Source organism: Rutidosis leptorrhynchoides, chromosome 3 (assembly GCF_046630445.1).
Source record: "Rutidosis leptorrhynchoides isolate AG116_Rl617_1_P2 chromosome 3, CSIRO_AGI_Rlap_v1, whole genome shotgun sequence".
Taxonomy (NCBI): domain Eukaryota; kingdom Viridiplantae; phylum Streptophyta; class Magnoliopsida; order Asterales; family Asteraceae; genus Rutidosis; species Rutidosis leptorrhynchoides.
The window spans coordinates 602,588,139-602,599,965 of NC_092335.1; the positions used below are offsets into that span (position 1 = coordinate 602,588,139).

An 11,827-nucleotide genomic window follows, 5' to 3' on the forward strand; every position below is an offset into this window, starting at 1 on the left:
AACCCGTGACTAATTGGGTCGAAATACACAGTTTATATAACAAGATTAGGAAAGTGTTCAAACGATTCAAGGAACAATCTGGTGATTTTATTGCCAGCCCTACACCGTTTATATAACAATTTATTGTCTACACATGGATCCCTACAGCGTTACATTTCATTTAGGATTAAGAATAGGCATCAATGACTAATTCGAGGTTTGATCTTTAGATATCTTGTAACTGGGTGCGAAATAGGTGTTTTTGGGTTCTCAAACGAGGATGTATGTACTTGCCTACGATTCGAGATGATTAGTTAGGAGTGTTGTGGTTTGAGTTTTATAGGATTGTTAGCAGCGTGTTCTATTTGGATAGTAGACTTGGGACTACGGGTGGTGTTAGTCGTCAACGTTGGGCGATGTTTTAAGTCGTATGGATTTCAATGGATCAACTGTTTTTTATTCTTTTGCATTTGTACGTTTGGTTCAATTTGATCATTGAAGCTACTTAAGAGATTATTCGGATTTGTTGGATCTGTATAAGTTGTAACTCTACTATACCATCATATCTATTTTATTTTAATTTAATTATGTTTTTTAAGAAGAAAAGAAAAGTTGCAAAATACAAAAACCATACAAGATCATAAAACTGTTACAACATTCTTCATATTAATAATCCAAAAGAAGTCTTACTATCATCACTAACTTACCATAAGTAAAAACATATGCCTTCCATGTCGTCTTCTACTTTTCGCTGCAAAATTCTTGATTTTTCATATTATTTTATTGTATGATGATCATGCATGCACATGATATATGTACGTCTATATTGATTGATTCCTGGAGTTTGCATCTACACCTCTAAACTCCTTAATCGATTTCTTGACTCGAATTTGATCATACCTCTTGAACAATTTTGGGTGAACAAGTAAGAACAGCATCTGCTACAGTTAGAAAAATCTTGTCTTCACCAATCAGATGAGGGAAACCAGATGAATATAACTTGTCTAGCACCAGTTGACCAGGGTTCGCAAGAACTAGCTACAAAACCCACAAAAGATTTTGTATGTCACAATTTTGTAATCAATTAGTAATGAACTAGTTTTGGGGTCCGCGCTTCGCAGCGGATTTTGTATTAACGATGGGACGATCATAACGGTTATATGCGTCAGGCAGACTGTTCTGTACATTCAAAATCACCAACATGGAAACTAAAGATTGATTCAAATTACCAATACTTTTTATTTTGCAATGCAAAAGGCATTTCATCAATCTTCAAATGGGTCACCAACCTTAATCGAGGAAAAACAACTTTTCACTCCCTCTCTCCTGTATCCCTTCGATTCACTTTCTTTTTCTCCTATTTTTTCCCTTTAATTTCACTCTTAACTATAACTAAATCTACCAATGGTGCAATCACCGGTTACCTTATGTCGTCGAACACTAAACTCCGCCTTAGGTGGTCTATAAAAACTCCACTTCGTCACCATCTTTTTTTTTTTTCTGGCCAATCACTTCCCAAGTTTGAGTGCTTACATGTATTTTATTTTGGCCGCCAACGGCGGTTTATAAAGTCAGTCCTCTTTTCAATATTTAGAGTAGTTAATTATCTTTATTTTTTCTATATAAATATCATATATCATATCATATATTTTTTTGTTTTTGTTTGGTTATAAATTGGTACACACTATCATTAGCCCTCCTCATTCAAAATTAAATCCAATAAAATCTCAAGCCCAATTATACCCATTGGGATATGAAGCCCAATTCATGTGAGTAGGTAACTAATAATTTTGACACTTGGTAGTACGGTATATTATAGAATGCTGTAATAGATTAAGAAACGTATATTCCTTTTCACTTTTCCTTTTCACTTTTCCTATTTCTCTCTGTCTATATCTCTTAACATTCAAAGAACCACCCAAAAAAAATTTGATCTTTAATTTTCCATTTAAGAAACTGCAAAATAATAGTCACCACTGTCACTATAATTCGCAAATTGCTCGTACGAACCTGATGCACCAACTTTCAACAAAAACTGACGACCCACGCGCCGGAAAATTTTCCGGTAACCTGAAATCGACCATCGAAGCACCAAACAATTTTCAAGCAAAAATTTTAGTGGTTCGTTTCCGACGTATTTCGAGCCTTTCCGGTCTAATTCCGGCGATTTTGTTACCATCTAAAGCGACAGCCATGAAAAACACCACTCAAAAACGCTATCCCCTCAACTTTTAAGGTATGTGGTTATGTTTTATTAACTGCTAAACTGCCACATGTGCAGATCTAAGGTTTTCTTTCATGAACAACAAAAGTTCCAACTTTATATCTTTTTTTTTTTTTTACTTAAACGTTGCTATCTTTAGATCTAATATTGTGTTATATTTTTTTTTTTTTTTTTTTTTTTTTTCAGATTTGGTCAACAATTTCCCAAATCGTCTTGATGTTCAGATAAGTTAACATCTCTTATGGATCTAATTTTTTTGGTTCAGAAATACAAGTATTTTAGTATTTTTTTCCAGATCTTATTTATGTTATTTCATTGTATTCTATTTTTGTGTTGTAATTACTTTTTTTTAACGGCGTTCATTTTTTTCAGATCTTGGTGCTATTGTTAGATGAGAATCGTTGGTGGTTGATGCGGTGATTTAGATTGTTAGTTAATTCTTCATGATCTTGTTAATTTTTTTTTTATTTAAATGAAGATGTTATTTTTTAGTTATCCGATGAGATGATTTGTTATCAAGTTAGTGTTGATGTGTTTGTAATTTAGTTTCTGCTGTTCCAAAAAAAAAAAAAAAAAAAAAAAAAATAGGGAAAAATTTAGTATAAATCTATCTGGGTATGTTTGATTGGTTAGATAAATTTGTGAATGTCAAGTGAGGACAACGCTACATTAATAGTTTGTCTAATAGTATAATTAGTAATAATAATAAAAAAAAACCTACAGTGCTACAGTACCTACAGTAAATGCTACAGTAGCTACAGTGATTTTAGGGTAGGTGGCGAGATGTGATGGGTATCTGTTGTCCGTATTTAGTATATAGTATAATATAATATAATATAATATAATGAATACAAAAAAATATAATTACAACAGAAAGAGCTAAATTGCGGAAACGATTTAAAAGTTTGTATGCGTTTAAAACAAACTCGGGCGACTTTCATGCATTTAACCCTTTCCCCTTTTAGCTACTTTTTAAATTAACCCATATGAGATACGTCGCAGTCTGCAACCCATATAGACCAGGCGTAGTCGTGTAGATAGGCCAGTTGTTAGTAAATGAGTCTAACTAGTGGTGTGTGGGCCCCGTTTCACTGGGGCAAAATGCAAACGAACGAAATAAAAAGAAAAACTAAAAAAAAAAATAGATATGTGAAATTACTAAAATACCCCTGCATATACAACTGTGAACGTTACTGTTCACAAGGGCATTTTAGTAATTAAACGTGCTGCACAATTAGTATAGTGAGTAAAGTAATTGCCACCCATACCATTAACGATAAATAGACTGTATAATTACCTGAACGTCTCTTTTAGTTAAACTGTTGTATAACTCTTGAAATGCATGTATTCCACTTGTATCAATGTCAGTAACAGCTGCAAATATCACAACGGATATAGTGAGAAAAACCCTAATGACGCAAATGGTGAAAAAGGCCTCGAAATTCATTGCAAAACACAAAATCCTTACGAGACATCTCAATAATTAAGAATTGAACTCTTTGTTGATATGTAGCTTTTAGTTTATCTTCTTCCTCAGTTAGCCATCTCAATATTCTGCAATAGTTAAATCTTAGATTAATGCGAGCACCAACAATGGACGGTGTGTAATATAATGTTGTACTGTACAACCCTCTAAAGCAGTTTTAGTGGTGTGTAGATAAATTTTACTGATCACTTCCCATTAATAATATGAATCGCATATGCAACGGCATTCAATTGGGTTAAAAGCTAGTGCTTGGATTTATAGTTTTTAATGAAAAAATCTATTTAAGGAATAACATAACATAAATAATCATTAAAAAATTGCTGGTAAGAAACTAAAACTCGCCGTTGCATCTTCAATTCGCAATAATCAAATACTCAGTTCCAATAAGCATAATTAAAAGTAGTACCTTTCTTTAGTGTAGTTAGAGTTAGAGAAGTAAATTGCGGAATCGACCCTCACAATTAGAACCCCGGGAACTTTAGCTGCCTCGGGATATTGTTGGATGTTCCTATAAACACTCGTCATTGGAATTCGTCCTAAAATAGCAGTTCTTGGTCTCGTAACTTGAAGTAGGATCTTGGCGAACGATATCGAGACCTAAAAGTCAAAAAAATTAAGGTTACGGCTTTAATAGAAAAAATAAAATTAAGGTTAAATTAAACATGAATCTGCTAACGGCAGCCCTTGATGCTGTCGTTAACGCGCTGTAGATAGTTGTGTAAGAGGAGTAGGTTAGGCCCAGTCTCAGTCTGATTGTGGGCTTAACCTACTCCTCTAACAAGTTGTACATAGCAATTACTTATTAATATAGTGGTGGCGGTTATATGAATGTAAAACTGTCTAAAGCATGTTAACGACATCCCTAAGGGCCGTCATTAGCAAAATCCAATTAAGAATAGTAAACAATTCATAAGGATTAAAGTTGGCATGATTCTTACAGCAATTAAAAGACCGATTTCAACTGATGCAAACACCACACCAAAAAAAGCGCCCATACAAGCAACGAAGTCGAATTTATCAATCTTCCATATTAATATTGCTGCTTCGTAGTCGATTAAACCAATTACAGCAGATATAATAATAGAAGAAAGGATTGCATTCGGGGTGTACTCGAAAAGAGGTGTCAAGAATTTTAAAGTTAGGAAAACAACCAACGACATCACTATGTTAGAAACTGCCGTTTGACATCCCGCCATAAAATTTACAGCCGAACGTGAAAACGAGCCTGAAAAAAAAATTGCATGATTAGTTGATATTTCATCAGTCGTAGTTTAGAAAATAGAGTGTTCCTTGAATAGTTTTTTTATATTTTATTTTATATGTTTATATTTTTTTTACCTGTTGCGATGTAGCAAGAAGTCATTGAGCCTACGACGTTCATGGTTCCCAATGCTATCATCTCTTTGTTCCCGTCAACTTGGTAGTCCTTCATTGAAGCGAATGTTCTTCCGATTGCAACGGCTTCCTGATAATGGGAAAAACAATTTTCAAAATAGGTGGCATATTCGACCCGTTTAGTTGATAATGGGTCGGTATGGGTTATATTTTATCTCTAAAGAGTCAAATGAGTACATAAAAGGTCAGTTACAAAACAAAATGGTCCAAACGGGTCAAAGGTCATCCAAAATGTAAAACTTACAACACTTTAAATAACTTTTTCTAGAAAAATCAAATACTATTAACAAAATAATAGTTTTGTTAATTACACTTGATACATTAGTTATATATAAAAAAAAAAAGTCAAACACGCAGAAAAGGGATTCACAAGTCAACTAGACCCAACACGATTTTCAACATAATAAAATTTAAGGATATTCCTAACGGCAACCTTAGGGATGTCACTAAGGTGCATTAATATTTTGTACAAAGTGGTAATGTTGACTTTATCACAGTGTTTTTTGCAACTTAACGACTACCGTTAGAAAAAATCATAAAATTAATTTTACTTTTGAGCCACACTGAACCTGAGCTTTTGATAACTACTAAACATACAACTACAATTTAAAAGCTTAAAATGAACGTACCGTTAACGCTATCATACCGGCCACAATACCGATCCTAAATCCTTTTAGAAGATTTTGACCCGAAAAATAAATCTCATTTACAGATGGAGGGTTGATTCCTTTCTCTATATGTTTCACCTGCAAGACAAGAAACGGAAATAATTAGGTTCTATCAAGTAACAACATTTAAAGAGCCGAATATGAATGAAACGGCACTTACAATTGCAACACCTTCCTTATCCGCATGAGAGATATACACGAAAAAAGTAGAAAAGATAACGGATATTAACGGAGCAATTGCAGACACCCAAAAGAGTTTCTTATTCTTCCTCGCCTGTTTTACAAGTTACTTAACGGTTATCAAAATGTTTAAATATTTGTGTAGTAGTAAAAGTTTTTGGAATCATATATGCTTACAAGGTACTTAGTGGATAGAAGAAATGCTAAAAAACTTGATCCGATTACTATTGTCTGCCAGTTCCACTGCAATATTCAGACACACGATTATTAAAAGGGCATTATAAATGCAATAAGCATGTCTAGAGGTGGCAATTTCACCCATTAACTTATACAGGGGTCGATTTTTCTCGTCTTTTTTACTATGAAATGTCAGATGGTTACAAGTATATTGTATAACACATAAAAGCCCCTAATCATATGTTTCAAAAAGTGTGATAGTTATTGTACTGATTATAATAGAATTATATTAAGCACATATTATATTATTACTAGGACAAATTCTGGTAATGCCAAAAATTATACTCTTTAACATTTAACTAGACCACTTACACGTATGAAAAGAGAAAAAACTTACCCCGTGATCGATGGAGCCGAAAACCGATTTCATTACGGAAATAACATCAGTTTTCTTTGTAAAATGTTTGATGCCAAGAAAACCCTTGAGTTGTTGAAGGGCAATGGTGATTGCAGCTCCCCCCATAAAACCGACAACAGCAGCATGGGATAGAAAGTCAATTAGGAATCCCAATCTGGGTCCCACAAAGCCAAAAAAATCAGATAAACGGGTCATTTACTACTAATAAACAGAAAATGGGCCAGTGTAGCAGAACGGAAGACGGGTTGAATTTAAAAATAGATTATTATTTGATCAAGGTCATCTGGTTTATCTGGAAACAAAATCATACGACTCAGCAACTATATATGAAATACAGGAAATATAAATTTAGTGGTCTGAATCTTTTTGATCTGCACTAAAGAACTGTTTCATTCTGAACCTGTTTTGACCTGTTACTCCACATGTGATCGTCGAATTACCTGAGAATTCCAAGAGTAGCTTGAGTAATCCCGGCAAAAAACGTAGCTGTAAAAGCAAGCCTACGATATTCATCTGCTTCGGTCACCGAATCGAACTCATTCTGAAGAAGTGTCCCTAATAAAAGAGACACCACTGCAACTGGTCCTATCGCTATATCTCGTGAACTACCCATAAAAGCATAGATCAAAGGAGGTACAAAGCTCGAATCTACACACAAAATAAAACAAAAATTATTATTAATAGATCGCATTAGGCAATAGTATTCAACCAGTTGGTACCAAGATAAAGCTTACATAGTCCATATTGGGGAGGTAAAAGTGCAAGCTTGGAGTACCCAATGTCCTGTAATGGATAAGCAACGTTGAAACCAATAAATTATCAAGATTTAGTATTTTGCTAACTATCCTAGAAACTAGAGATGGCAATTTAGACCCATTTACTTTTTAAATGGCTCAACTGGGGTAATGTTATATCACAAACGGATAGAAAACCTTGAAGTAAAGGGTTAAATGGATCAAAAGTCGAAAAGGGGTAAAACCAACCCTGTGGCGGCCCCACATCCACCGGTCCTACGACCAACATGTGAGAGGAAAAGCGCGTAACCCATGCTTAAACGGACATGGGCTAGGATTGACCCATGAATTATGTTGTATGTCCCCAAACCACTAGACTACCATCGCGGGCACAATCAAAAGTATGGCAAGTGTAACATTAATGAATATAAAAGCATTTCATAAAAAAAATAATAGATAGTCATTAAAATAATATAATTTCCATGCGCTAATATTATTCCAATATTTTGCCGAAAGTGTTTCAGGACAACCCAACCAGACACGTACCAAAAAAATTGCCCATTTTGAGACGTTACCCAACCCACCCACCTGTCCATTTTGCAACTCTACAGACAAAAATAACATACCTGAGGAATACAAAGGCTTGCAATGGTGAGCCCAGATATCAGGTCTCCTCTAAACTTTACGAGATTATAACTTCTACCCCATTCAAGAATCGGGAATATCGCTTGAAGGCCGAGCATTACTTGTTTCGATTTGGGTTGATGTTTAAATGGGCGTAAAGGATCATCTGAAAAAAGCGTTTCTTTCACGGTATTTTTAAATTCTTTCAGAAGATCTTGTTTTGGTGGAATTCCAACTTTATAAACGTACGGTACATTCTGTCTTTGACTCTCAGAAGACGCTAAAGTTCTTGTGTTATCGTCATTCGTTTCAAGATCTTTGCGTTCATGAGCCATTGTGCAATACACTTAAAGAAGTGACCTGTATTTCACCAAATTCCGAAAAGGGTCAATTTTGAATATCTAACATGTATACAATACATCATCTAATCTTCGGGGACCAAAATGCATATCACACAGAAACCATAATATTACAAAGATACACACACACACACACTTAAAGGTGAAAAGGCTCAAATTAACTTTATCAGAAATATGATACTCTGTCTATTCTTTAAACCAAAATGCATACTAAATAAACACCAAAGTAATAATGAGATATATACACGAAAGCTGAAAATAGTCAAAAGTTTGGAATTTTGTAACATATAGGAGAAGTCATTTATTCTTTCAGGCAATAATAAAATCAATGTGTTAAAAAGGGTATACCAAGAACAACAGACGGAAGTTATTAAATGTTAGTTGTTCCAAAGCCGTATTGTGAAGTAGAAGAAAATTAAGAAACTTAAGCTTATATAAGCCATGGAATGGAGTTTATGAATCCCATAAAGTTGGTGACATGATTAAACTTTTGACTAAACTAACACAAGTTCGATTTTGCCAACTTAGTCATAGGTTGACCTTTTTGGTCAACAAATTCTCCTGTAAATAAAACACAATTGAACTTATCTAGCATTAGAAAGGAAGTGACTAATGGACAAGTGTCCACGTGTTCCTTAATTATGAACTCAAAGAATAACATATATTTTGAAATTAATTGTGGACCAGAGGCAGCACTTAAAGAACTAATTTACAATATAACCCTTTATCGCTTTAGTTTATACCCTCTCATAACAACCACTAAAAGTTTCCCATAGTAACATCAGATGTCATAAAAGGGCAATCAGTTTTGGCAAAAGAATGTGACAATATGGCCAAATATTTTCTTTAGCCTTTATTTAGCATAAAAAGTGAAGACAATATTTAATTTGATATTCTAGTTTAATTAACATCCATTGCTTTTAACCATCCAGGCATAGCCTGAGTGGCCACTAGGACTCCCAATGAAGCAAGAGGTCACGTGTTCGATTTCCTTCAAGGCAAAATACCTTGGAGCGAGCTCCATTTAGTGACTGATTGACTAGAGGATGCTTTGACTGGTAGCGGTGGAGGCCTGGCTTGCCGTTTACCCGGGGTTTACCAACTAGAGGGGAGCCATTATGGCTCGTCGCTAGGGGGTTCCTCGAAAAAAAAAAAAAAAAAAAAACATCCATTGCTTTTATATGATCATTGTTCACTGAAGCAAAATATACTTCAAGGTATACGTGAATACCATCTTTAGTATTGTTTTATAGAAAGGTCATAGAAGGAATAAAACACTAAACGCAAACGAAGGAACAATGTTAGTGCTATTAAGCCTATATTGTCGATTTTCGCGGCGCATAGTAATCAACTATTATCATCCAATAAAAGATCACATATATAGTGTTCTACAGTACTTTATTTATTGATAAAAACATACCTACATATAGCATATATATCAAGTTTGCATTTAACAAAACCTGCCAATTAAATAAGATTTGAGTTTCACATCAAACAGTTTAAACTACAAAAAGAAAATATAAAAGGTACATCAAATACACCCATAGTTTCATTAACATTGTCACTTCAAAATTGAGCAATTTTGAGCACGTATCAATAACATATTTATGTTGTAAACATGAAATTTCATGCGTAATATACAAGCGTCAAATGCATAGATGCACAAAATCAACATGAGTGAAGTTAAAGCAACCACAATTTTTTTTTTTTAATCTAATTTTCTCCATCACACAAATGCCTTCCTGAACACCATTGATAGTGGATTAACCAAAATACACCTCCGAAATCAAAAGGGGTCCCTCACAACTCAAATCATACAATCGTAATCAAAATGAGATCAATATTGCATTTAAAGTTACAATTAGGTCACCAATTTTACATTTTTATCAATAATCGATCAGTATTCTTACGCAGCTTCTTACAAGCTTTTCCAAATATAGTTCTTTTTACTCTAATTACTCACAATGTCATAATCTTAAGCACTTGTACTCGAATACTAAAAGCTAAATAATTCAAAATTATTGAACTAGAAGCACATTGAAAAGCCCTCTTTGTCCAAAAGTTGACATTGACTATACAAGTTCAACCATAATCATGTTTAGCATAATTCAAGTTTTAATCTAGTTATATAAGAATTCTAGAAAACTTTTTCATAGCCCACTATAGTTATCACTTATCATACTCATATTGACATAACAGCACAATTTATGCATTTATGTATCAATATTAAACTAATAACCTAACAAACTATATTCACTTGAAAAGTCAAAAGTTGACAGTGTAGTAGTACTAAAATAATTCACAAAAGGTCCAAAATCAGTCCCCTCAAATGATTAAAAACCAATAAAGTTACAAACTTTTGATTTAAAAAACAATCATGCATTTTCCATAGCACACTAGATGGTTCACATAAGCAAATTGAAAACAAGTACCTTCAAATTTCAGTCCAGATTCAATGTACCTGTCAAAACTCCAAAATGGGTTAGCTATGAACCCTAAATAGGGTTCTATATTAATCTATATATCACTCAAAACTGCTTCAGTAGAATTATCAAATTCAACAAATGGGTGTTGAAATTGATAAAGTGATAGGTATGATTTGCTAATAAAGTTATGAGCTTTAACAATTATCAGAGATGATTTTGGGTAGATGAAGGCCACTGCTTTATGGAGGTAAAAGGTAAAATTGTCAACGGAGTAGGCACCCATTAAATCTGAGAGAAACATGGGAAGATGAGGATGAATTTGGACGTGAAAGAAACCGGATTCAATCTGAAAAAGTTCACTGAATTTAAGATACATTAACGTTTGTGGGTTTGATTTGGATTGTTGCATTGAATGTGTTTGTATTTGGTCAAAAAAGCACCCAAACGATTAAATATAAATATATATTTTCACGTATTCGTATTTGTAACGGGTGGTCGAGTGCAATCAAATTATTACTCCGTATTACTATATTTTATTTTTTATTTTATTTTTAAAACATGAATTAAATAAATAAATTTGAAAATCAAATAAGTACATATGCATACTTCTCAAAAGTCTACTTCAATACAACATACGGAGTACAATTTTGAATTAAAGCTAGCCCTAAATGTGAACCAAATACAACAAATAACTCGTAATTGCACAAATACAACCAAAACAAATAACAAGAGCACGACTCGAATCCAAGCCGCAATGAAAAAATTATGAAGGAATCACCCTAATCCGGCCACAATATACGCACAATTCTCAACTTTCAAAGATCGAGACCTGCAAAACAGACACTGGTTAACGAAAAACGGTTCGGTGGCTGATAAGCATAAAATGGTCCATGGGGTTCGGTCTACACTTGATCAACAAATTAGGGGGATTTAAGGGCCCTTTGAGCTTAACTCTCCGGTCCTGAGTACCGTAAATAACCCCAGTACGCGATGATGATTTCGGAAGGGGTAGTTAAACATAGTCTATCATCGTACGGGTTAGCCGGAATCGATGGCTCGGGGACGGCATTAGGATTTATGTCCAACGAATGTTACCTGAAGTCGCGGGTTAGATGCTATGTATATTTCGGTATCACAGGTGGATGAGTGATTTATAG

The 11,827-nt window shown here is 34.0% G+C and overlaps 1 protein-coding gene across 1 annotated transcript; it reads right to left on the bottom strand.

The window, feature by feature from the left end:
• Window positions 1-584: 584 nt before the first annotated feature.
• Window positions 585-8,640, bottom strand: LOC139898836 (sulfate transporter 1.2-like). The gene is made up of 14 exons (XM_071881634.1): window positions 8,593-8,640; window positions 7,888-8,245; window positions 7,262-7,310; window positions 6,968-7,175; window positions 6,507-6,681; window positions 6,110-6,175; window positions 5,913-6,026; window positions 5,714-5,830; window positions 5,028-5,154; window positions 4,628-4,914; window positions 4,096-4,286; window positions 3,672-3,757; window positions 3,501-3,577; window positions 585-1,017 (listed from the first exon to the last, which is right to left on the bottom strand). The coding sequence occupies exons 2-14, from the start codon at window positions 8,218-8,220 to the stop codon at window positions 874-876; spliced, it is 1,974 nt and encodes a 657-aa protein (XP_071737735.1). The 5' UTR covers window positions 8,221-8,245; window positions 8,593-8,640; the 3' UTR covers window positions 585-873.
• Window positions 8,641-11,827: the final 3,187 nt, after the last annotated feature.